Source organism: Nilaparvata lugens, chromosome 3, assembly GCF_014356525.2.
Source record: "Nilaparvata lugens isolate BPH chromosome 3, ASM1435652v1, whole genome shotgun sequence".
In the NCBI taxonomy this organism is placed as follows: Eukaryota; Metazoa; Arthropoda; class Insecta; order Hemiptera; family Delphacidae; genus Nilaparvata; species Nilaparvata lugens.
The window spans coordinates 95,870,956-95,898,100 of NC_052506.1; the positions used below are offsets into that span (position 1 = coordinate 95,870,956).

General features: G+C 33.1%; 1 protein-coding gene across 3 annotated transcripts in view; it reads right to left on the reverse strand.

Annotated features, from left to right (window-relative positions):
- LOC111051694 (Y+L amino acid transporter 2-like) overlaps positions 1-27,145 on the reverse strand; it is a 47,557-nt gene that overhangs the window by 1,793 nt on the left and 18,619 nt on the right. For 2 of the 3 annotated variants that reach the window (XM_039425163.1, XM_039425164.1), the window contains exons 3-9: positions 21,488-21,716; positions 20,997-21,041; positions 16,798-16,921; positions 13,037-13,237; positions 11,062-11,211; positions 8,621-8,798; positions 6,931-6,981 (exon numbers count right to left, since the gene is read on the reverse strand). In XM_039425163.1, the coding sequence (XP_039281097.1) occupies positions 6,931-6,981; positions 8,621-8,798; positions 11,062-11,211; positions 13,037-13,237; positions 16,798-16,921; positions 20,997-21,041; positions 21,488-21,716 (978 nt within the window). Of the gene's footprint in view, positions 1-6,930; positions 6,982-8,620; positions 8,799-9,428; positions 9,579-11,061; positions 11,212-13,036; positions 13,238-16,797; positions 16,922-20,996; positions 21,042-21,487; positions 21,717-27,145 lie in introns of all 3 variants that reach the window. The other variant, XM_039425165.1, reaches the window with a different exon arrangement.

Consider the following 27,145-nt stretch of genomic DNA (forward strand, 5'->3'; position numbering starts at 1 on the left):
AAAATACTATAAGACAGTGTATGGGAGATGGGAGTATACTATGTATGAATACTATATGACAGTCCTATGGGAGGTTCACCTAAAATGGAAATTAGAGTGGAGCAAATCGATTTATTTTGATTCAAAGAATCAAAAAAATAATATAGATTATTTGGACTATTACATGGGACTAAGACTAGGCACACACCAGTTAGTCAAGACAAGACAAGACATGACCAGACACAATACTTCACATAGTTGCTTATGACGCAACTCACACTGATTACGATTAGTGATTTCATTTAGACATTTCTTCATAAGCAATGTGAGGAATTGTGACTGAACGTGTCTGATCATGTCTTGTCTTGTCTTGTCTAACTGGTGTGTGCCTAGCCTAGTCAACGTTGGTAGACAGTCTCAGTCTGTCAACTAACTTTAGGACTAAGTTACTCAATATTTCTTGCAAATAACAAATTAACTAGTTAATTGACTACTTCTTACAAATGAATTGACCAATTCACAATCCATTCAATTAAACAAGCTATTACGCTTTTACATAAAAATCTTCCATATCACATGCAATAAGCTTGAAACTTTTTACCAAAGCATATCAACATGTGCCTATGCATACCAACATGTAGGATTATGCAAGCAAGTATGGAAATAATATTGGGGCGTTTCATGAGAAAGTTTATTTTAACCAGAAGTTTCATGAAAGTGTCGAAATCAAAGGGGAGCGGCGACAATTAAGGTGTATTGCCACATATCCGTATCAGTGATCGTGTCCGGTTCAGAGAAAATATTTTTCCAATGAGCTTTAATTCAATATTCGCACTCATTCCGCATGAACCTTAAGGTGCACTTAGACTTATGCGCCACGAACAAGTGCATTTCGCTTTACATCTAATACTATGCTTATTATATCTGTGTCTAACTGTTTCGGTACGAATAAATTAATAAATATATTCTAAGCTAATCATCGACTGATTAAAAACGAAAAATGCTCGTGACGCATGTTTGTAAGCACCTTTACACCTTAACTTCTAGCTAAATTTATTGGAAATACTTACCATATTATTGTGAGGTTGGGGGGAGGAGGTGGACCACGAGCTATGCTAGAGGAGTCCGTGAGATGCAATTGGAATGAAAAAAATGTATTAAATATTAGGTGTTTCACCAAGGGTCACCCAAAATAACGGGTATTTAAAAAAATCGTAAAACAAAAGTGTGAGTGAGGGAAAAATAATTTTATCTATTATAATTAAATTCAAGCTTGCCATTTAAGAATCATTAATGACATTTCTCAGTTTTCGAAAATTACCTCCTGAAGCTTACTCCTGCACAAACTCACTGAAACCTATGTTGAATATTCTTCATTGATCACTGCAACATCTATTATATTATTATTGCATCAATAAATTATTGTTATTATTATTGATCGAATTTCGTGCGACATCCACACTGCACGGCAATCAATGGATGCTGTGCGAGTGAGTATAACATTTTTTCCTAACCGTGTCATCTCACTATTTGGTTACGTTTCCTGGCCCCATAGACCATAATATACCGCCATATTTGTCCACCTGCTATTTTCTTTTCGTGGAGCTCAAATTAAAAGCTATCACTACTCGATCAATAGGCCTGACTGTGTTGAATTATACCAGATATTTATTAAGAATAAAATCCACAATATATCAGTTGAAATGTTGCAGCGCACGATGAGGAATCTCCGACACAAGAGAGATTTCTCCGACACAAGATTTCAAGAGAGTATTCGTGCAGTTGTTGTTATTGTTATAGATAAAATTATTTTCTCCCTTCTCGCTTTCCTTTTAAGACGTTTCTAAAAGTTCTTGTTATTGATTCTAAATCACCCGTTATTATTTCGTATGATAACATATTTTTCCTGCATGAGCAGAGCTTTAGTAAACGTTACGGGTAGCTCCAGCGTCTAGCTTCTCTGTTTATTGTACTTGAAATACTCAGTTATAATTTTTTACAATACTGAAATTTCCAGTTCAAACCGATACTCAATTATAATATATAAGGTGATTGTTATACATTATGCTAATAAACATGCAGAATGATTCATAAAGATATTTATAAATGATGAAAAATTCAACAATAACACGGCTGAATTGAGAAAGTTTTTAGCTCAATAATTTTCCAGCAATCAATAAGTCAATTGTTGACCAAGCATAGAAAAACTTGAATAAAGGTTCATATTTAGTTTATTCAAGTAGTCAATACTGCGAAATGACAAGGTACCAATCATGTACGAGAGAAGCCATTTTATTTGCATAATGCTTTTTCAGAATTAATGCTAATTCAGGGGTGATGGCAGAGGTTACTTTTTAATATTGGTCTTTGCTACAATAGAGGCTTGATGAAGGGGTCTTCAAGAAAATTTTGTTGGAGACCCCTAGTTCATCTTTAGTGAGATTCTATGTGAGTATCATTCTATAGTTCAAACCGTGATCATTCCTTATGTACCGTATATCATCAATGCTGTATATTCAACCAATGCTGACATAGTAAACTAACACCTGATGGTTGAGTGTTACTGGAGATTGATAGCTGTAACAACCAAAACTGGTTCTATTTATCTTTTTTTTATAATTCTCAAAATTTAATGAATAGATGAGGTTGTGCACTTGAACCAAACCTGGTGTGTTAATCAATATATAACTGAGAACCAGTTACAAAGTCAAAGTGAACAATAAAACAGATAACAACCAAATAAATAAAAAGTCGATTGAGTTCAAAAGTTTATTAGCAAAAAGCCAGATTTCAATATAAGCTGAAAGCATTATGAAAAACTTAACTTAATTCCTTCAATTATGTATCCACTGCCGCATTCTTATTTACAAACATTTAGCAAATGTGATACATGCTTCCCACTCTCGTGAAATGAATCATACTTACAAATTCATATATTTGCTTTTGGAAAACGTATTATCAAAAATAAATAAATTAATTAATAAACTAATAACAATACTGATAGATGTAGAATACTAAAATTGGAGAATGGCATGTTATGCTTCTTTAACATGATACAATTAACAAGGATATGAATTAGAACTATCGAATAGGGTATTCAAATACGTATTATTAGATTCAGAGTACCATAATCAACGTCAACATGGAATCACAAGAGTATGAATTTTTTTCAGTTCATCAGAGATTGACAATGGTGTAACAACCGAAGCCGGTCTTTCTACTTTTAATAAAATCTGAGGTTTTTGACAATTCTTAGTATTTTTATTTAGTATGAAAATTTTAAATATAATATGGCTCAATTATCGTCTTCACAAATACAGAATATTCTGTAGGCAATAAATGTAGTGATACAACTTAATGTAATAAGTAAATTTCGAGGGACCTGGTTGGCTCAGGGCTGGTGTTAGTTTTCAGGTTGCACCTGATCAATATCAGGGCCTCTGACATGACTTAGTGACTGCTTTTAGACAGCCGGTACCGACAGCTTAACGTGTTTGTCCGTAACACGGGAAATATATCTGGCCTGGCCGAGTTTCGATAAACCAGGGCCTCTGGAAAGCCAAATTTTTTTTTTTTTTTTTAAACATCTTTATTGCCCATAAAAACAAAATACAAAAAAATAAAAAACTTACAAAAGAAATATTCTAGATTATATTAATATATTATGCTATTTTACATATAAATTAAAATTACATGGCACCACCCAGCAAGGGCAAAACCCTGACCGCTGAGTGAGAGTATCAGCTGTTAGACAATATAAAAAATTTATTTACTAATAATCAAAGCTACAAAAAAATCGAAGTTAACAATAAATTACTAGTCTTGTAATTATAATATTTGACTGATGTCGAAGAAAAAATTTTGTATCACCCACTTATTTATCTGTTCCATCCTCTGTCTACCCCTATTAGAAAGATATTCTGACAATGCATTTGGCATTATATTTATTATTTTTGAGCTAAGATACCCCAATTGTCTTCTCACTATTGTCAAATCTGAATAGTTAATATTATAAATGTTATGAGATGTAACTCTCAGGTTATACATAGAAACGTTATTATTCACTGTAAATTCCTCCTTCCTCATCCATGCATAATAGAGAAGTTTCTTTATATAAATTTGACGTACTGTCATCACTTTAAATTCGGCAAATGTTTCACTACTAGAAAAAGCCCTTGGCTTATTAAGAATTGCTTTTATTATCATTTTTTGAAATGTAAAAATTTTATTCATGAAAACATCATACGCTCCTCCCCATACCACTAACCCATATTGCAGCACCGATTGAACATAGGCAAAGTAAAGGACCCTAAGTAATTTAATGTCTAATATTTTACGGACTTTATAAAAGATAAAGGAAATAAATTTTAAGCGTTTACAAATATATTCTATATGAGGCTCCCACTTAAGGTTACAATCAACCATGATGCCCAGATACTTTATAGATTTTTCATTTTTTAGTTTAGGGCATGCACAATCCTTCCATTTTTCAAAATCACAATTTGTATGTATTTTTAAATTCATAGCATCATTTGGTTGACCAACTATTGTAGGAGAAAATGTAATATATTTAGTTTTTGATGTATTATACTCAATGTATTAATATCAAGCCATTGTTTAACCATGGATATTACTCTTTCTGCTCTCGAGTACGTCTCTAACCATGAGCGGTCCTTAACTATTACAGCCGTATCGTCAGCAAAGGAAATTATTTTCGAACTATCAATATTTAGTTTAAAGATGTCGTTGATATAGAGTAAAAATAAAATCGGGGACAAGACGGTACCTTGTGGTAATCCAAAGTCGTTAAGTTTTATAGTGTTTGATTTGTAACTGTTGTTATCAGAAATTAATTGTGTCCGATCACTTAAATAATTCTTAAATAATTCAAGGTGGAGTCCTCTAATCCCGTACCTCTCCAATTTTTTTAGTAATTTATTGTGGGGTATGGTATCATAGGCTTTTGCCAGGTCAATCATTATAGCTAGACATTTGTTGTTATTGGAAGACATGGCTTCAGAAACTTCATTTGTAAAGGCGGCCAGAGCATCCTCAGTATTTTTGTTACTTTGGAAGCCATATTGATCCTTATGAATTATGTTGTGATTGTTTATAAAACCCATCAATCTAGTTTTGATTGCTTTCTCCATTATTTTTGCTAGATTACTGATTAAACTTATGGGTCTATAATTCTCCGGAATTATAGATGAAACATAAAGGTTCTGCAAATTGACTGTAGTCACTCCATATTATTTTAATGAAAGAGACCTTTCTATGGATGACTTGGAATTCAAATTCAAATATTCTTTATCCATAAAAAATACAGGTTACATTGTAATACAGAGCATGTTTTACTGGAATACCCCAACAAGACTATTCGTCTGAGTAAAAGGGGTGGGTTCCTGTTACAGTGAGTAGCCAATAGTCTATTCATAATGTCCATATACTAGAATGTCCAACTTTGTTAACAAGAAGAAGGTAAGTATAAAATAGTTTGTATTATAATTATGAAATTACATTATTACATTGTTCATTGAGGAAATTTGATAAACAGGAAATGATTGATCAGAGTAACATAATTGAACTATGAATGAATTCTTACGATTCAATGAGTGGGTATTTTGTATATACGTATTGTAAAAAAATGATAGTATAAAAATATAAAAATTACCGAGGAACAGGAACCAGCCGATTCCCCTGTGACCATTAAAAATAATATAGTAATGAAGAAATGTATATCTATAAAAGATTAAATAAAGTATGTGGTAAATATAAAGAGAAGAAAGGTAAGAAAATTTATAAGCTCTCAAAAATGAAAAAATCTATGTATGTATAAGAAAAGCTATCAAATTAATAGTGATGATCTTAGTGCCAATAAACAGACTGAAGCAGGCTTTCTGACGACTCCCAGCCCAGGCGGTATAGCCACCCCTCCACCTTACGCTTGATTGCAGCCACACTGCATTCATCCATATCAGCTCTTATCTCAGCGGGCAAATAACGATAGACCATTTGAGCCAAATAAAAAGACGTATCATATAAATGGAAAGTATCATATTAATAGAAAACCAAATAACTTATTATAAGTACTTGATGAATGATAGTATTTGGAATATTTGAAAATAATATTTCAGAAATTATATACAAAACAATCAATACACCATGTTCCTTTTCCTATAAGCTCGTTAGTAAAAGAGTGGTTAGTACGAAAGAGTATAAAGATCTTTTTAGAAATTAAGAAAGCGGGTTAAGCCCGCCAAATCTGTAAGGCCCGGTTGCACAAAAGCCGGCTAAATTTTAACCGTGATTAATTTCACGAGAACCAATCAGAGAAGGCCTTTTTAGAAAAGACGGCTTCTCTGATTGGTTCTCGTGAAATTAATCACGGTTAAAATTTAACCGGCTTTTGTGAAACCGGCACTAAGTGAGCTAATGTAACCTACCATAAATTATTATTGTTACCATAAATAAATGAAATAACTTTAAAAAATGAAAATATATTTAAGCGTAATAAATTAAGCCTTAGCTGAGGGTTTAACCGGGCAATTCCAATTTCTGGAAAGAATTCAGCTCTAAATCTAAAAATAACGAAAGCCTTCCATAAGACTTATTGTATTAATACTTCACATTACTTTACTTGAATTTCATCATTATCAACAGATGAACATCAAGAATAAAAAATATGATCAATCTCATATTATTAATGTTTGGACCTTAATTTACTTATCATTTATTTGTTTTGATTGTGAATCAAAATTAGCTAGTTTTAACTCTTAGTATCCCGGTATAAAATGATTGTCACATTCTTCAAAGCACTTAAGCAATAATGAAGCCATCACAGATTTGAAAAGCCATTTCACCGTTTTTCCTGTGATCATTCAGTCCATTTCCAAGCAAACCCATTGCATTTCGAAAGCCAAGCGCAAATAGAATGAGTTCAGTTGTCTTTACCTTCTTCCAGAACACACATAAACATTTTTGCACAGGTTGAGTTCAAATAATCTGAAAAATAAATGATAATTTTCAATCATTAAATAGTTCAAATCTCAAGACACTTCAGATACTTAGTGTTCACCAGTTTTTAAAACAAATTATAGATTCACTTCAGTTTTCAAAATTATACATTGTTATTGTAATAGATTTGCGTGACTGTATCAAATTAAACTAATATTGCCAAGAAGCTGCTGATGAGAGGATTTTGCTGAATTACAAAACATTGATCGTACATTTTCATATTGTTGTCTGAATCGTATATTATTGGGACATGATGAATATGAAATTTGAGAGATGGTTTACATCTGACATGGAATGAGTTTCAGAAAGAGAAGCTGACCAACTTGGCCAACAAGCGGTCACCCGTCCAACAAAAAAGCCAAACACTTGTTTTAATATTCTCAGGATCGAGATTCAACGTCCAATTATGTATGTTTTCTTCTTTCTGATAGAAAAGCATTACAAGGTAATGAGATTGACTAAAATAAAGAAAAAATATATAATTTGAAGAAGTCAAGGAATAGAATATCAATAACGAACTTCTATATTTGTATCAGTGAGAACCGTTATTGAACTTTTTCCTTCTCTATTCAGAAATAAATTCATTTCATTTCACTTCATCAAATGAACGATAACTGATACAATCAAAATTGAAGTTCTAGAAAAGTAATACAACTTCATGAAAGTCAATATGGCCGATTGGAATAAATTATATAAGATTTGGTTCAGCTATACAAATATTTAGGATCACCATATTAGTATATTTGATGCTTAACCCATCTACCCAATTCCCTGTCTATTTTTTGCGGCTGAAATGTAAAATTCTAGAAGGAAAAGACTGCAAATGTCCAACTCGATTAATGAACTGGTTCCCATAGACATTCAGGTAAACTTTGTTTTGTCTCTTTGCTGAATTTCCCAACATTTATTGTTGGAATTATTGACATGAATTGGAGAAAGACAAAAAAACGAACGTTGAGCTATTTCTCTCCCGAATTGAGATAAAATAACTCAGTCAGAAATAAGGTTTGGTCTCAACTTCCACACAATACCTTACAACAATCAAAATAATTCCCAGTGGAAAAATATGAATACCAAAAATTTAGAATTTGTTGAAGTAATGCGATGAACCTCTTTCTGTTTCAATATGTGCATGTACTTTATTCATTCATTCATTCTTTATTCATTCATTGATACAATAAGTACATCATCAAAATGATAAGGAGAGAAAAAATAAGGTGACCTTGTGCTATTCCTCTCTCGAATTTAGAAAGGGTTACACATAGTCCGAAATAGGTCAAGTCTTGTTGTTCTTCACTTCACAAACTTTCAGTCCTTAAATATGTTCTCAAAGTAGATTTTAGTACAGTATCTCAAATAAATAATTCGTGAAGCAGCCTGTCACTGGGACAAAAGTAGGCACCACTAGTTGTCGTAGGAGCCCAAATTGGAAATGCCCGAAACTCAAATATATACTTTTTTTTTGCATTTTCAATTCCATGTTCCTGTGATACCTAGTGAAAACTTCTATTGTTACCGTGTATAGCGTACTTGACAAACTAGGAAAAATATTGGTGAAAATAAGCATCTGCCCCAAAATAATGTCTACATTATCTAAATAAATTATTAAAATGAATTGTCAACTGACTGGATGTCTTCTGTATCCACTGCGGCTTCTTGTTCCATTCGATGAATATGTAGTAAACCGGGATGCCTGAGAGGGTGATGATGAGGCCGACACACACTTCCTGTGGCCGCTCCAACACCGGCAGCGTCACCAGAAACACGCAGATCACAAAGAATGCTATCGGCAGCAGGATGTTCACCTGGCATACAAATGCATCACAGTTCAATCGTAACATACTAATTTTATCAGATATATTGGAGGAAATCAAGATGAAATAGAAAAATGTTGTCTATTCAACATGGAAAATTCTACACTATCTCTGTTAAATTTATAGACAAACAAGATTGAATGGAATAAATCTCCATTTAGGACGAATACACGGCAAGGCAATCGAAATACGAATTATAAACAGAAAAGCTACGTTTGTAATCATTATCATCACGTTTCAACAATTTTAATGAATTTATTAAATTATACATTGATAGATACAATATCATTCTCAACTATGAATGATTGGGAAAGGAACAACAGGCTTAAAGCCCAAAATTTGGAAAGGAATTGTTCAAAAATAAATTATGTTTATCACTTCATAAGTTTTGTCCAATTTTGAGTCCAAAATATTTATAAACTAGGAATTTAGAATTTAGATAAGTTGAAAACCAAATTAAATAAAAATATTTCATTAAACCATCACTTATAAATGGAAAATTCAAATAGATTCATTTATCCATTTCGAATGGATGCATTAATCAGTGCAATTTTGTCGCAATATTTATAGAAAATTAATCAAATTTAATCGTAATAATATTAATAATTGAGAATGATGTACCTTGATGGGCCGATGTCGATCAGGCATTTTGTACCTGAGCCAGAGCAGACCCGACACTGAGATAAGAGTGAACAGCGCCTCCACAAAACTCACGTAGTTGATCAGCATGTAGATGTCCTCAATGAAAAGCAGTACAACTGTCACTATGCACTGCAATTCAAATAACAAATACAATACTGTAGCCTATAATCATATGAAATGAATAATTTGTTCAATGAGTAACTATAGATGGTTTAGTCACAAGAAAAAGCTTGAAATTGGGGACCGAACTTTTTCTCGTGACTGAACAGTGCTTGATCTGCTGATCCAAGGATGTTATATAGCTATTCACTATATCTATACAGATGGTATATATCTATACACTATTCTTGCTGCTGATCTGCCCTTGCGGTCGATCCAGCGCTCAGTCAATGAGGTACAACGACGTTCAACCAAATCTAGCAAGCGGCGGAAAATAAGGTCTTGAAAACAGTTTACTTTGCGATTATCCACAGTCACCTAGCCTATGGTATAATTTTGTGGGGAAATAGTCCTTTGGCTGGTAAACTTTTCCTGCTACAGAAGAGAGCCATTAGAATATTAAACAATGAAGAGCCACGTAGTCGTTGTAGACCATTGTTTATTGAGAATAAAATTCTGACTCTTCCTTCTATGTATGTCCTGGAATGTCTGTGTTATGTCAAAAAGAACCTGGATAAATTTAGCCTCAACTCTGATAGGCATACATACAATACAAGAGGGGCAAGTAATATAGGTGTCGAATGGTGCTCTTCCAGCGCATCATTGAGAAGTTTCAGGGCCCAATCTCTCAGATTTTATAATGCCCTTCCGTCATTGGTAAGAGACCTAGATGCCACCCAATATAAAGATAGAGTTAGGAAAGGCCTAATAAGAGGTGGACTTTACAAGATACCTGAATTTTATAAAATTTCACAGTCTATGTAAATCTGTTACTATTGTGTATGTTTAGGCTGTGTATACTTAGTTTGTAATCTTGTTTAATAAGTAAATTTTAGATGTAATTGTGTTTTAGCTGAGTAGACTTTTGTATTGTTAATTATTTTGTATTATTTTGTATACTTGTGACGATGACCAATGTTTATTGTAAACCAAATGGTAATAAATATATTATTATTATTATTATTATTATTATTGCTCGTACATGTGCACTGGTGCCAATAAACCAGAATTGTTTCAGTTGCTCTTTTATTTGGCACATCATATAAAATATTCTTTATAGCTGTAAGTTTGATTAAACAATAATTGGAACCTCGATATTCATTTATAACACCCTATAAAATTGAAAGGTTCAAAACCCAGAATTCAAAAATGAAATGGGACATTCTCATAACGTACCGATATACCTACTTTATTAATATTACATTCTCGTATAAGGAGTTTTGTAAACTGGGAATTAAGAGTTTAGATAAGTTAAAAACCAAATTAAATAAGAATATTTCACTAAACCATCACCATCTTAAACCAAATTCAACTGGAAAATACAAATAGATTCATTGATACAAATTGATCCATTTCGAATGGATGCATTAATCAGTGCAATTTTGTCGCAATATTTATAGAAAATTAATCAAATTTAATCGTAATAATATTAATAATATTGAGAATGATGTACCTTGATGGGCCGATGTCGGTCAGGCATTTTGTACCTGAGCCAGAGCAGACCCGACACTGAGATCAGAGTGAACAGCGCCTCCACAAAACTCACGTAGTTGATCAGCATGTAGATGTCTTCAATGAACAGCAGTACCACTGTCACTATGCACTGCAATTCAAACAAAAAATACAATACTGTAGCCTATAATCATATAAAATGAATAATTTGTTCAATGAGTAACTATAGATGGTTTATACACAAGAAAAAGCTTGAAATTGGGGACCGAACTTTTTCTCATGACTGAACAGTGCTTGATCTGCTGATCCAAGGATGTTATATAGCTATTCACTATATCTATACAGATGGTATATATCTATACACTATTCTTGCTGCTGATCTGCCCTTGCGGTCGATCCAGCGCTCAGTCAATGAGGTACAACGACGTTCAACCAAATCTAGCAAGCGGCGGAAAATAAGGTCTTGAAAACAGTTTACTTTGCGATTATCCACAGTCACCTAGCCTATGGTATAATTTTGTGGGGAAATAGTCCTTTGGCTGGTAAACTTTTCCTGCTACAGAAGAGAGCCATTAGAATATTAAACAATGAAGAGCCACGTAGTCGTTGTAGACCATTGTTTATTGAGAATAAAATTCTGACTCTTCCTTCTATGTATGTCCTGGAATGTCTGTGTTATGTCAAAAAGAACCTGGATAAATTTAGCCTCAACTCTGATAGGCATACATACAATACAAGAGGGGCAAGTAATATAGGTGTCGAATGGTGCTCTTCCAGCGCATCATTGAGAAGTTTCAGGGCCCAATCTCTCAGATTTTATAATGCCCTTCCGTCATTGGTAAGAGACCTAGATGCCACCCAATATAAAGATAGAGTTAGGAAAGGCCTAATAAGAGGTGGACTTTACAAGATACCTGAATTTTATAAAATTTCACAGTCTATGTAAATCTGTTACTATTGTGTATGTTTAGGCTGTGTATACTTAGTTTGTAATCTTGTTTAATAAGTAAATTTTAGATGTAATTGTGTTTTAGCTGAGTAGACTTTTGTATTGTTAATTATTTTGTATTATTTTGTATACTTGTGACGATGACCAATGTTTATTGTAAACCAAATGGTAATAAATATATTATTATTATTATTATTATTATTATTGCTCGTACATGTGCACTGGTGCCAATAAACCAGAATTGTTTCAGTTGCTCTTTTATTTGGCACATCATATAAAATATTCTTTATAGCTGTAAGTTTGATTAAACAATAATTGGAACCTCGATATTCATTTATAACACCCTATAAAATTGAAAGGTTCAAAACCCAGAATTCAAAAATGAAATGGGACATTCTCATAACGTACCGATATACCTACTTTATTAATATTACATTCTCGTATAAGGAGTTTTGTAAACTGGTAGAACATAACTGTAAAATGTGAATCATGATAATAAAAAACTGAGGTTCATTCTCAAGAATAGTCCACATGAATGTATTATGAGAAGATCTGATTGTATAATTATACAAATAATTATAAATCAACCATCATGTTTACTGTTTTATATTTATAAACTTGAGGGAAAAATTCTCAGGAGAGAACAACATGCTCAGCACAAAACTGTTCATCTCCTGAACTGTTATGAATAACGTATTTCAATAATATGGCCAATAATATGTTTCCACTTAAATAGATCTCAGTCCAATTTTAGATTTTATTCATTAGAGATTTTGAATTTAGATGGTAGAGAAACTAAATGTAAACTATTTAATTTCAAAATTTCACTTGATCAGTTGATTTATTTGAAGTTGATAAATATTATTCAAGTTATTATAACAATAAAACTCCAGCTATTTCATAAAACCACAACTCACTCACTGGAAGTATAGTTGACACAGTTCTAGAAAAAAATTCTTATTTAAACGATAAGTATAGCTTGAATGAATGGATGGAAATATATTTAGGTGACATCCGAACCACTCACCAGAAATATGAGCGAAGGCACGGGCGTGCAAGTGTCGACGTTGATGAGTGCAATGGCCTTGGGCAGATGTCCTTGTCGCGCGCCGACAAAGAAGAGTCGCGACGAAGCAAAAATCGCGCCGTTCAATGCGCCGAACGTCGAACACGCGACGAACGTGGGCATCGACCAAGCGAAACCGCCCAGCGCACGGTCCGCGAACGTCTAGCGAACAGATAACATTGGGGAATGTATTAGCACAGAAACAGAGTCCAAACAAATTAGACAAACAAAGTAGAGTGAACAGAAGTCAAATCATATCAAATCTTAATCAACACCAAGGGTCCCATCACACTTACATTTTTAGTGACTGAGAAGTCAATATTAAGCAGCTCTTGATGATAATAATTATTATTAAACTATTTAGACGCTAATCTTCTAGACAGGAATAAGCCGATATTATAAGCCAACTTATCTCTAAATTCGAACATGTTAGCTATCGTTTTATATTCAAAGTGGAAATAGTTTCAAAGCATGGAACTACAATCAATAGAATTGCCTTGTATATTTTAATATACATGGAAAGTACCAGGCCTATAGATTTAGAATAGTTATTTGTGCAACTAGTGCGCAAAGTGACAGTTTGCTGCACCGAAAGAAACGTTTACGCACGAGCCTCAGGCGAGGGCGGAATGGTTTCTTGAGTGCAGCAGAGGAACTTTGCGCACGTATTTCACATAAAAGTTTTCCTACAGTCACCATTGAATATGAGAAGTGGTTGATTATGGGTAAAATGATGGCTGAAATCCATCAAATGTTTGTCTGTATAATTTTGTTATTAATAACAACTTGAATTCATTTTAAACTTGATAATCCAATTGACAATTAATAATCGATAATATATTCAAATTGAAAATTAAATTAATCCAATTTGAAAATTTTAATAATTTTGAGAAAATCTTGATTTCTAAATAATTTTTCAACCAATCAATTTATGAATGAAAAAAATATTATTTGAAATAATGAATAATTAATAATATTCAAAATGTATAATTTAATGAGTTCTCATTTTTATTTATTTGAGAATCAGAAAAACAATATAGATAGAACAAATTCGCATTAAAAATACACGTCAACAGCTGATTGGGATGGCTGCAAGATAATACGCAAAGTATTATGAGTACGCAAAGTAATACTTTGCGCACTAGAGCGGAAAAGTGATTCTTTGCGTTCTGTAATCAGTGCAGGAATGGTCACTTTCCAAGGTAACTGTAGGAAAAAATCATAGAGCTACTCAATGCCAGATAAAAGGGGTTCTTGTAATCCAACTGTCTATTATTAGATCTGTTTATTATTGAAAGAGGAGGTTGAACAGAAGATAAAGTAGGTGATATTATATTAGTTCTATCTAAATTCTGAGCAGGAATCTCACATTTATGAGGACTTTTTAATGGAGTTTAATAATTGATTATATAGTTTATGGGCATTACAGAGTTTAGGGTTATGTTTTGAGGGATTCGATTAATTTACAGTATGCAGAAGCACTTCTTCTTTCTCTAAAGACGTGTCCCATGAAAAATGTATGAAAACCATTTCTCAAAGAAATAAGATACGTACCAAGGTACCTAGAATACAGTATACGCTATAGTGAGATTCATGTTATTAAATCAATGGAAATGATAGGACTTCAGGGTTGCCGATTTTCTTCGTTATCACTGCCTTCTATAGAAGATAGCTGATTCTTGTATATCTGATATAATATTAATTGTTGATTCTTGTTAATTATAAATTATATTTTATTCTTCAAGAAAATCTATTTTTCATGATTTAATAATACATTTTTATAAGTCAGATAGAATATTTAGATAATTAATTATATTTCTACATGGTCTAAAAGTAATCTGGCAACAGAGTGGAGGTAGGAAGGGTTGAGCTATCTGCTGTATTTAATGAGAGACATGGATACCAACATCAATGTTAATAAGGTCTTTATAACGTGGATCTCACTGTAGGAAAGAATCTACTCCAAGTTCTTATTTGTAAACTAACAAATCAAGGTCTCTTTGATTCGAAGGACCAAATAATTCTTAATTTTGGCTGATTTTATGTGAAGATTTCATCAACGCTGACACTGGATTTAGTGTCATAGACAAAAAATAATAAATTTTTGACGGAAAATAGTTATTTGTGCAACTAGTGCGCAAAGTGACAGTTTGCTGCACCGAAAGAAACGTTTACGCCCGAGCCGTAGGCGAGGGCGGAATGGTTTCTTGAGTGCAGCAGAGGAACTTTGCGCACGTATTTCACATTAAGTTTTTCCTACAGTTACCATTGAATAATTATGAAAAGTGGGTAATTATGGGTAAAATTGCCTGAAATGCATCAAATGTTTTTCTGTGTAATTTATTATTGATAAAAACCTTAATCCTAAAGTTCTCGTTGTCCTTGGTTATAATATATAATGAATAATAATTAGCGCGTTGTGCTTCGTTGCACCTCTGCTCACTATAGCAGCCACAGCAGTCACTGTTACCAACTTCATTTTGATTTTGCTGCACTGTTGCTCCATATAACCTACTAAGTATTTTGCGTTGCCATGTTGCAAATCTGGAGTGCAGAAAAATTTTTCCCGCACTAGAGCGGAAAAGTGATTCTTTGCGTTCTGTAATCAGTGCAGCAATGGACACTTTTCAACGTAACTGTAGGAAAAATGAATTTCTTACTTTTTTGAAGTTTGGTTTTACCCAAATCCAAATGTGATAAGAAAACCTCAAATAGTCTGATCTTGAAAGATAGCTTCTTCTCATCTGAATCAGTTATGTCTTGTTGAATCAAATGAAAAACTCAAGTGTTATAAATTATTTATTTTGACAATTAGGTGAAACTCACATTTATCATTTTTCGACATAGTCTCTTTGACGTGTTATGCAAGTGTTCCACTTCGTTGGAAGCACATGAATACCACGTTGAAAGAATTCTTTTGGTTGTGCTTGTAGCCACTTGTGCACCGCGGTTTTCACTTCTCCATCACTTTGGTAATGCTCGCCATCCATTCCATTCGGAAAAGCTTTCCAAACCCATGAAAGTCACTAGGGGCGAGGTCTGGAGAATAAGGTGGGTGAATGAGGCATTCAAATTTGATATCCTTGATAGTTTGAACTGAGAGACAGGTCGTATGTGGTCGGGCTGTAACAACACACCTGAAGTGAGAAGTCCTCACCGTCTACTCCTGATTTCTGGCCAAAGTTGAGTTTTTAAGCGATTTGAATGAGAAGTACTGTTTACTTTCATTCCCCTGTCAATGTGATCACATCGCAGAAGAGAGTCAGCAAGAGTTTTCCTGCTGATCGCTGAGTTTGGATTTTTTTTTGGTTTTGGTGATGTGCTATGGTGCCATTTCTTACTTGCCCTTTTTGTTTCGGTTGATGGTGATGTTTGTTTCTGGACAAACATGAATCACCATACTGTACTGTCATCCTGCTATGAATTTCCATTGGTTGGCACCTTCACTACTCAAGAAATGAATGACTGATAGCTGTTCTAATGCGGTGCATATTGATAATGGGGCAGCCATATTGTAACTGAAGTCACCGCTAGTTTTTCGTAGCAAGGTCACTGATGCACCTGGTAGTCATTGTGTGAGCTTCATCGAACATCCCTGCCAAATACCGGATCAATCCTACAACTTCTCAGAACTTTACAGCACTTTTAAGGTTTTCATTTGATTCACCCTCGTATTTGAAAGATCCATGAATAAATGATGGAATTTTCTTTTCGATACTCACCACAGCCACAGCATTGGAAGAAAGCAGGTCTACTTTTGGAAGAATGACAAAATAGGCCAAGTTGACAAGGCAATAGATCACAGTCACAAGGGGAATTGATATGCTGATGGCACGTGGAAGATTTCTGAAATTGATAACAAAAATAAAATTGAAATGGAAAGTTACAAAACGTTAATAATGATTAATTCCATCTCTATAAGATAATTCATATTTTCAAGATTTAATAATACACTTTCATGTAAAGATTAATATTGTGGTAGTTCATTATATTTCTACATAGTACAAACAATTTGACATAGGTTCAATATTGAAAAAGTATATAGAGAGGTTAATGCTTTGTCTAATGACAGACAAGGATAGCAAACCAATGTTAATCAAGTGATGACTTTATAACGTGAATCTGACTGCAGACAAAAATTAGTTAGTCGTAGTAGGGGGCATCATGAACAAGATTGAATAATTTGCAACCCAGCAGAAATCAAAAACTAAAAGGATAACCATCCATACCCAAATTTTATAATTTGACTTGAATGGAAAATATGTTTTTATAAATAAAAGGCAATCATTAGATCAATTAGCCTATTGATATTAGGAAATATGTTTTAATGAAAAAATGTTGTCTTGTGAAATTTTCTTCTTTTTTCTCTCAATTTTCTTTCTTTTATTTCTTCCTAATTAACCTGATAATTTAATGGTTCTTATAAATGACTTTGAAGAAGAAACGTTATTGGAATGCTATGACACTATCGAGATAAACAATATTTTTGATTATCGGCCAGACAGATCGGATTCTTCTCTCAATATATTACAAATGAATATTCGTAGTTTTGTGAAAAACTTTGATCAATTTATCTATGTTGTACAGAACTGCTTAACTGAATTTCATATTATAGTACTTACAGAAACTTGGATAACTCAAGATCATTCTTTCAAGTATAAATTAAATGGATACAAAATGATAAACAGGCCAGGGAAGCTCAATAAATGTGATGGCGTTTGTATTTTTGTAAGAGATGATTTCAAGGTTGATGTGATTGAATACGACATTCAGGAAACTAACTCTCTTATCATCAAGATAGAAATACCAAACACTAAGCAAGTTATAATCCTTATCGCATTGTACCGTTCTCCGGCATCGTCTGTTGATATATTTTTAAATAACTTGGACGAATGCTTGCAATACTTCAAAACTGATGAAAATGTTATTATCTTGGGAGATATGAATATTGACCTGAATAGTAATACAAATAAAGCAAACGAATACTTTAGCATTTTATCATCCATGGGATATAAATCCTACATAAATAAATCAACAAGAATAAATAATAATTCAGAATCTTGTATTGATCATATATTTTTAAAAATAAACATTTCAATTCTGATGATGTTACTGGTTTAATATTCAAAACAAATATCACGGATCATTTTTGCACATGTCTTCAAGTCGGAGTTACCAATAGTATTAAAAAAATAAATTGCGAACAACTTATTAAAAAAATAAATTATAATATACTCAAATCAAAATTGGAAAATGAGAATTGGGAATCTATGTTGAATTCTGAGTCAAATATTGATGAGCTGGTCGATGTTTTTACAAACACTCTCACTCAACATATAGAAAATAGCAGCACTTATAAAACTATACCTCATAAACTTAAACCTTTAAAACCTTGGATTACCAAAGGTCTAATAATTTCTATACGTACACGTGATAAAATGCATAAAAAACTAAGCAGGCAACCTTTCAATTACAATTTAAAATTAGAATAAACAGCCTACAAAAAACTTTTAAATAAATTAATAACTGATTGCAAATATGATTATTATAAAACAAGAATTGATGAATGTAAGGGTAATAGTAAAAAAACTTGGAAGTATATCAATGAAGTTATGAATAATGAAAAATCATCAACCAAGCCCAAAATTGATCCGAAAACTCTCAATGATCACTTTGTTCAGGTGGGAAAATCCTTTGCAGAAATACTCAAAAATGAAAATCTCAAAGACACATCATCAACCCTTAATACACATTCCACTTCAGCTCCTCTATCATCACCACATTCTTTTTTCTTTTTTCCAACAAATGAATATGAAATAATAAAGGTCATTAAAACACTAAAAAATAGCTCTGCTGCGGGCATTGACACTATAAGCAATATCTGTTTGAAAATAATTGCCTCATACATTGCTAAGCCACTTAACAAAATAGTAAATAAATGCTTCGCTGACGGCGTTTTCCCTGAAAAATTCAAAATTTCAAATATAATACCCCTATTCAAATCTGGCGATCCCAACAATCCTACAAACTATCGTCCTATAAGCCTACTGAATAATTTATCAAAAATATTGGAAAAACTTATAAAAATCAGACTAAATAGTTACCTTAATAAATACGAAATCATTCATAAAAACCAGTATGGCTTTCAAAAAAACAAAAGTACCCAAGATGCTATAACAACTATAGTCAATATTATATCAAATAACTTTAACAATAATAAAAAAACATTAGTCATTCTATTAGATCTCTCAAAGGCTTTCGATACTATACCACATGAAATATTACTAAAAAAATTGGAAAATATAGGTATTAAAGATGTTCCTTTAAAGCTATTCAATTGCTATCTTAGAGATCGCTGTCAATATCTTGAAACCAGCAAAAGTTTTTTATCCGAATATGGTCTACCACAGGGAACGGTATTGTCCCCTATATTATTCTTGATCTACGTAAATGATTTACTTAAAATGAACATAAAAAATGGTGTTACAGTCTCATTTGCAGATGACACAACATTGACATTTACGGGTGATGAGTGGAGGTATGTGGTTGAGTCTAGTGAGGAAGGAATGAAAATGGTTAAATCTTGGTTCAACAAGCATTTATTAACACTTAATGTTACAAAAAGTATTTTTATGACCTTTTCTCCGGATGCAAGGGGCCAACCAAATGATGTGAATTCAATTAAGATCCACTCGCTGAACTGTAATCACACTCCTCAAGCTCCTTGCCAGTGTCCAGAATTAAAAAAAGTAGATAAAGCCAAATATCTTGGTGTTTTTTTAGACCCACATTTAAAATGGGATATACATATAAATAACATGTGCAACAGTATGAAATACCTCACTTATAAATTTTTTAACCTTAATAAACTTAAAAATTCCAGATTAACAAGAATAATTTACTTTGCCTATGCGCAGTCCATATTACAGTATAGTATACTGGCATGGGGTGGAGCAGTGAGTTGTCATTTAAATAAGATATTTACCATACAGAAACATTTAATAAAAACAATATTAGGCAAGCCTAGACGTTATCCTACTCACAACTTATTTGCAGAGTTCAATGTCTTAACTGTCAGACAACTATACATAAAAAGTTTATTACTGAATATCAACAAAAATAAACATATGTATAATTTACGACAATCAATTTATAACCTTAGACCATCTAGCCTGACTTTTGAGTCTTCCAGAGTAAATTTGAGTGTTTGTGGGAGACAGTTCATGTTCACTTGTTCTAGATTGGTAAATTTCATCCCTCATCACTTTATAACAAATAGCATCAATAACAAGCTCATTGTTGAAATGGAAAAATGGATCAAAGAATCTAATATTACAGATCGCCTTTTCTGAGTGAATGCTTGAATATGGAGGATCAAAATACATTTTGGAGGAAAAATAAATCTATTATGTCACTTTTTTCTATATATCTTTCTATATTCTCCCTTTTTTCTACTATATCTCAATATTATTATTTCTCTATACAGAAAATTTCTTAACTTAACTTATCTTTAACAATGGCGTTTCGATCAGTTATATTAGTTTTTAAACTTTCAGTTTCTTTCTTTATCTATCAGCTCTTTCTGTCTTTTTCTCTTTCTTTGTCTATAAGTTCTTTCTGTCTTTTTCTCTTTCTTTATCTATCAGTTCTTTCTGTTTTTTTTTCTTTTATTTTTTACAGTTTTTCATATTCTTCTAGTTTAAATCAAAACATAGCAAATACAGTACGATTAAAAAAATTTTGTTAGTAATTTTACTTAATGAAAATACAACACTCTTACACTGCGCACGGGTCCCAAGACCTTGCAGTGTAAATTCCAAGTATAATGTAAAAAATGAATATTTTGTATTTTTTGTTCTTCATGGAAATAAATTGATTTTGATTTTGATTTGTTGAAATAAATGAAACTGAAGTTACTCACTTGTATGGGTCCCTCAGTTCTTCAGTCACGAAATTCAAGTAGTTCCTGTAGGAAAAAGAAAATGGTTAATATTATTTTATTAGTAATACAGGTTTTATAGGCATACTAGTTTCATCAATTATTCGTGAAAATTGCATGCGGTATTTTGAAATTCAGATAGTAGGCTACATCATTTTAACTGAAATGCACATTTCTAATGGCATCTTCTATGGCACATTTCTAATGACATCTTCTAAATGTTGATTGTAAGAATCAAAATTATGAATAGATGGCATTTTTCATACTCATTTACTATTTTCATGAATTTATTCATTCGTATTTCAAAATTCCCTGTTTCCCTGCGCCTCTGTATAAGACTTTACATAGTAGATGGAGATTTTTTTAATAAGGATTTTCGTTTAGTAATAACTATTCATTAATTAGCATTTGAATGAATTTAATCTCTCATCAATTTCCATCTGTACCCCTATAATGTTAAGTTATTCTCTCACCATCCAGCATAAGAAAACAACCCCGAATAGAAGGCGAGCGCAATGGCGCCTGGACTGGTGTTGCTACCCTCGAATGGCTGACTGATGTTCTGCGTGTGTGAGTCGACCAGCAGCGCCCACACACCCACACCCACGATCATCAGCAGAGCCAGCACCTTGGTCGCTGTGAAGAAGTCCTGCACTCGCGTCACCCACTTCACGTCGTAACAGTTCACCGCCGTCAGCAAGCCTAACAATAAATTAACATTATTTAACTTAATTCAGATATGTATTTTTGTTTGAGTTTATTGTATAAGTATTTTTACTTGAATTGTGAATGTATTTCGATCCTGTTTGCAGAGACAAGAATTTTCTTAAAGATAGATACAGTAGAACGTCAATCATCCGGATTATCGAAATTACGTTAAAAAAATGGTCAGCACGCACTATTCAAGAAACAAAGCTGTTAAAATTGAATATACAGTATTCAATTATTGGTAGGTAGACCTCCACCTTCGACGACCACTCCCTTTCTCCTCGCTTCGCGCCATTCTCCCGTCGCCCGCTCTAAAGTAAGGAGCTTAGCGCCGAGGACAGAAGGTACGAAAATTTTATTTCTTGCCAGAGACGAATCCGGATTATTGACGGTCCGGATTTTTGACGTCCGAATTATCGACGTTCTAATGTAGATAAATATTTTTCTTGATCCATGAACATCTCATGAGCAAAGAATCTTATGAACATCTTTAAGCAAACATAATTGTATTCAATGACCTGTAATATTAACTGTGTAACGGAATTTGTTGTGTAAGTAATGTCATTGGATAAAACCTTCATTTGATCTGTTTCAGATGACGTCACACATCAAATTACCAACTCATAAACGTCCAGGTCATAACAATATTACACAGAATTGATTTAATTAATTACATTTAGGGCACAGTGACAGTTTAAACTAAATTTCATTTTAAACTACATCAAATCCGTATCAAGCCTCGTTTGTTGAAACTTGTTTCATTTTGAGTTTAAGCCACCAGCTGACTAAATTCCGTTTAAGCTTTGATTGTGCAAACGGCCCTTAAAAGTACTGCTACATCAGTTCAATTCGGGATTCAAGGTTTTGAGACATCTTACAATATCCTGAGAAGGTAATCAACGGGAGGGTCTCAATTTGTCAATTTTTTATCCCATCATGTACCTGTTTTGATCATTTCTTGACATACTAGAAGAAATATGAAGTTTCATTTATTTATTTATTTATTTATCACATTGTGTACACATACTTAACATGAGGAAAGGCACAACAGGCTCATGCCCAAAACTGTCCCATTTCCAATTTATACTATATAGTCCAAATCAAAAAGTTGGTTATGTCACTCTCACTTTTCAAAATACAATTTACGCTCTTCAAATAAACGCTCAGATAAGTTGAGCCATTCAGTTCGTCAAGTTTCACGGCATAGGTTCGTTGAGACTGATACACAGTAAGCTGCACAGTAGAATACTAGCAGAAGATAATAATGAAGAGTGGGTTAGGGAGAAGTTAGATGAAGGCTAAGGTTAGGGTTTTGCTTTTAAATTACAATATGCTGGTATAACTGTGTATATTTTGCTGTGATTACTTGATAAAGCAACATGGATTCTAAATTATTATTGTGACAGATTTTCTCAGGTCGGCAGCAATTCCTCCATGCGTATAGGGAAGCTTCCCTTGCATGAGAGTATTTATAGCCAATTAAATCCATTTTGTACTTTGTTCAAAATGTTATTTTGATTATTGTTTGTTTAGATATTATTTTCTATTTTTTAGTTTAGTTTCAATTTTATAAATATTTTCTATTATTATTATCAAGCTTTATTAATTACTTATTCACAAAACCAGTGATTTAATATTCATGACTTTCTGAGAACATACAGAGCGCATAAAATATATAAAAATCAATATCAATATTATAGTCATACAGTTACTACAATATCAACTACTCATGTAATTGGAATTCATCAACATCATGATAGATGGAGGTGACTAATACATTATCAACATAAATTCATTACTCACTGAACATTCTTATTGGATAAAGTTATGTTGCAGTGAGACTGAGTGAGCAAAATAGATTCGTTAGAACAATTCAGAACCTTGAACTTATCATCAAAATATTTGCTAAATAACGAAACAAGTTCTGAAAGCTTCGAGCAAGCCTTTCACTTCTACGCATACCATTGGAATGAATTTGTCCAGTATTACTATTATTATCTTATCAAGTAGGCTTATCTTAGGCGCATATGCACCAACTACGTTTAACGCTTAACTACAATTACATGAAGTTCCAATGATAAGTTGGATGTCATATATGGCCGGATCTATTGGCCCAATGTGTTTCATTTCGGGCTTCAACCAATAGCTGATTTATCTCCGTTTAAACCGAGATGGTACATGAGGCCCTCAGACTATAAGCGTAGAATGCCAAAAATTTGGGATGCAATACCTACACTCATACTAAAACAAAGATTGCAAGGAGATTAGAACAGGAAAATATTACAACAGTTCTAGTAGCTGATTTTACAATTATTTTGACAAGTCTCGTTGAACAAGCATACAGTTTCAATTGAATAAATCAACAAAATTGGTCAGCAGGTAATTCTCCCCTTAAGCATTGATAAATTCTAACTCAACATAACAACTGAAGCGCAATTCATGCATAAATAATTAAACCAACAGATAATATATTAGATTATATTTTATAAAATTAATTTTATAATATAATATTTCAATATAAAATATATTTCAGCATTGTAAATGTACAATTTATGGAAATCCACGATGTTTAGCATGAACATATAGGCTAATAAGCATACAGGAAGGGTATGCTTTCTCTATGCTATAAATTTGCAATCTGTGAACTAGACATAATACGTTTGGAATCCCCTCACGTGATGACTAATATTGACCTTGTACCAATTACTATACTAGCTGGGATATTTCATAGGGTCTTTCAAGGCCCCACATGAGTCAAGGATGATGTCTTCTTTTTAACGATTGATTTTTACTTTCCTTGCCCTATTACCATAGGTAAAGAAAGTATTGCTTTCCGAAAAAATTAAGGTACCTCAATTTCTAAATTTCTATACGTTTCAAGGTCCCCTGAGTCCAAAAAAGTGGTTTTTGGGTATTGGTCTGTGTGTGTGTGTGGTGTGTGTGTGTGTGTGTGTGTGTGTGTGTGTGTGTGTGTATGAGTGTATGTGCGTCTGTGTACACGATATCTCATCTCCCAATCAACGGAGTGACTTAAGGTCCTTTCACTATAAGGATCCCTTTCACTATAAGGATCCGACACGAACAATTTCGATCAAATGCGATTCAAGATGGCGGCTAAAATGGGGAAAATGTTGTCAAAAACAGGGTTTTTCGCGATTTTCTCAAAAACGGCTCCAACGATTTTGATCAAATTCATACCTAAAGAAGTCATTGATAAGCTCTATCGACTGCCACAAGTCCCATATCTGTAAAAATTTCAGGAGCACCGCCCCATCTATCCAATTTTTGATTTTAGATTCCCAATTATCAGGCTTCAGATACAATTTAAAAATAAAAATTTTAGTGGAAAAGATTCAGCATGAAAATCTCTACAATTTATGTTCAGTAACATTTTCACCTAAAATTGAAAATAAGCTCGAAATGCGAGAAAATGAGATTATTCAATTGCAAACTGTTGGCAACTGTTGATTCTATTAAATCATTCACTATGAAGAGATAGCAGACTACGTGTGTCTGCAGCGCTATCGTCCTGTCACCAGCTCTCTCAGATCGCAGAATAGTAGATTTCATATGCGCGGGAACACTAGCGTCAGTTGATCAATTTTGACAACGGCAAGGAAAGTTGTGTTGTGCGAGTGAGCCACACCAGATTTTTATTTCTTGGATTGGAAGCTATTGAATTTTTTACTGTTTACAATATTCACCTCTTGGAAACAATTCACAGAAGCTCCAATCGAATTATCACTTCACCAAAGAGAGACATAGCCAATTTTTTTTTCAAGAACAAAACCTTCAACTTATTTCATTAAGAATTCAAGAGTAACATGATCTTGGTAGCCTATACTGAAGTATACTTTTTCAAATGTCTCAGGTTCCGTACAGGCAATGTGGTTTGATTTGTAATTTTCCAGCTAATGTGGATTTGTTTCCTTTATTTGTCAGCCACACCTTCATTATTATAAAAGAGGTACTTCATTTATTCAATTCTACTTTTCCTCATTCTTTTTTCATTATTTGAGCCGATTATTATTATAATCAACATCAATGAAATGCGAGTAATCTCTTTTTTTCTCATACGTCTCTACTGCCCACTTATTTTTCTTCACTAAATACTGTACTTCTTTCCATCTTTTTTCCAGATCTTAATTATTATTTTCCAATTTTAACTTATTATTTTATTTCTCAAGCTCCTTCTAGACTTCCTACTTTTCTTCCACTAAACTTACTCCTTTACCTCAAATTCCACTTTCTCGTTACCTTATCCGATTCCTTCTCCATGTTATCTTCTATCTCTTTCCAATTTCACATTATGCATCATCATTGTCTTTTTCTCCCTCATTTCTGTTCTTCCTCTTACCCCTTCTTCCTCCCACTCCTTGTTCCCCCTCCTTTTTTATTTTACCTCCGCCAAATGATTCTTCATCTTACACTTGCAGGACTACTATCCACTCCACTCCATTCTACTGTCCCTTTCCACCATCCTTCTCCCTTTTCCCCAGAAAATTCTGCAATTTTATGTGCTGCAAACAATCTTGTTGTCCTTGCTGGAATCGATTCCAAGAAACATTCAAGCTTCTTGACAACAACTTGAAATTCTCCTTGGTGAAGCTCAGGTTTATTGCCGTTGCAGAAATGCGTGGGTTTTTCTTGCAACAATTTTCAAATTCTTTGTTTTTCTCTATTGCGAAACAAGTAAGCGACTCCGCGATTGTTCATTTATTTATTCACATCCTCTTTTGTTCGAATCTGATTGTTTGAATTTCTTGACCCGAAATTTATTGCTGAGCAACCTGAGGTGACTTATTGTATTGAGAGAACAAGCTTGTTATTTGATACGCTGAATTCTAATTTGCCGATTATTTTGCTTTTTGGAGTGTTACCTAGTTTACTCATGGCAATATATGGAGTGTTACCTAGTTTACTCATGGCAATATATGGAGTGGTACCTAGTTTACTCATGGCAATATATGGAGTGTTACCTAGTTTACTCATGGCAATATAATCTAGAGGATATTTCTCTATTTTTTCTCATTGAAAACCTTGCTACCTGATACTGTATAATATATTCGAATGCATTTTACAAATATTTCCATGTTCCCATTGCTAGCTAACTCAATACAACATTTTTAGCAGATTCTGCTATTAGTGTGAACAGTGAATACTTTTCTCAGAAAATTCGACATCATCGCAAAAAGTTATTATTTTTAATCCTTGTAAAATGTTGAATGTAACAAGTTTTCTATAAAATTGCAGAATGGTGTGTGAACGGTTCTCAGACATTATGAACAGGTTTTAATGGGTATCATTACAGAGTTATTGGATATCATTAGATTGTCATACAGAATATATCAAACAAATATCATGAAATTTGGTTATACAGTAAAATCCACTTGAGTATTTCAATTTTAGAAATAAAGTTTCAT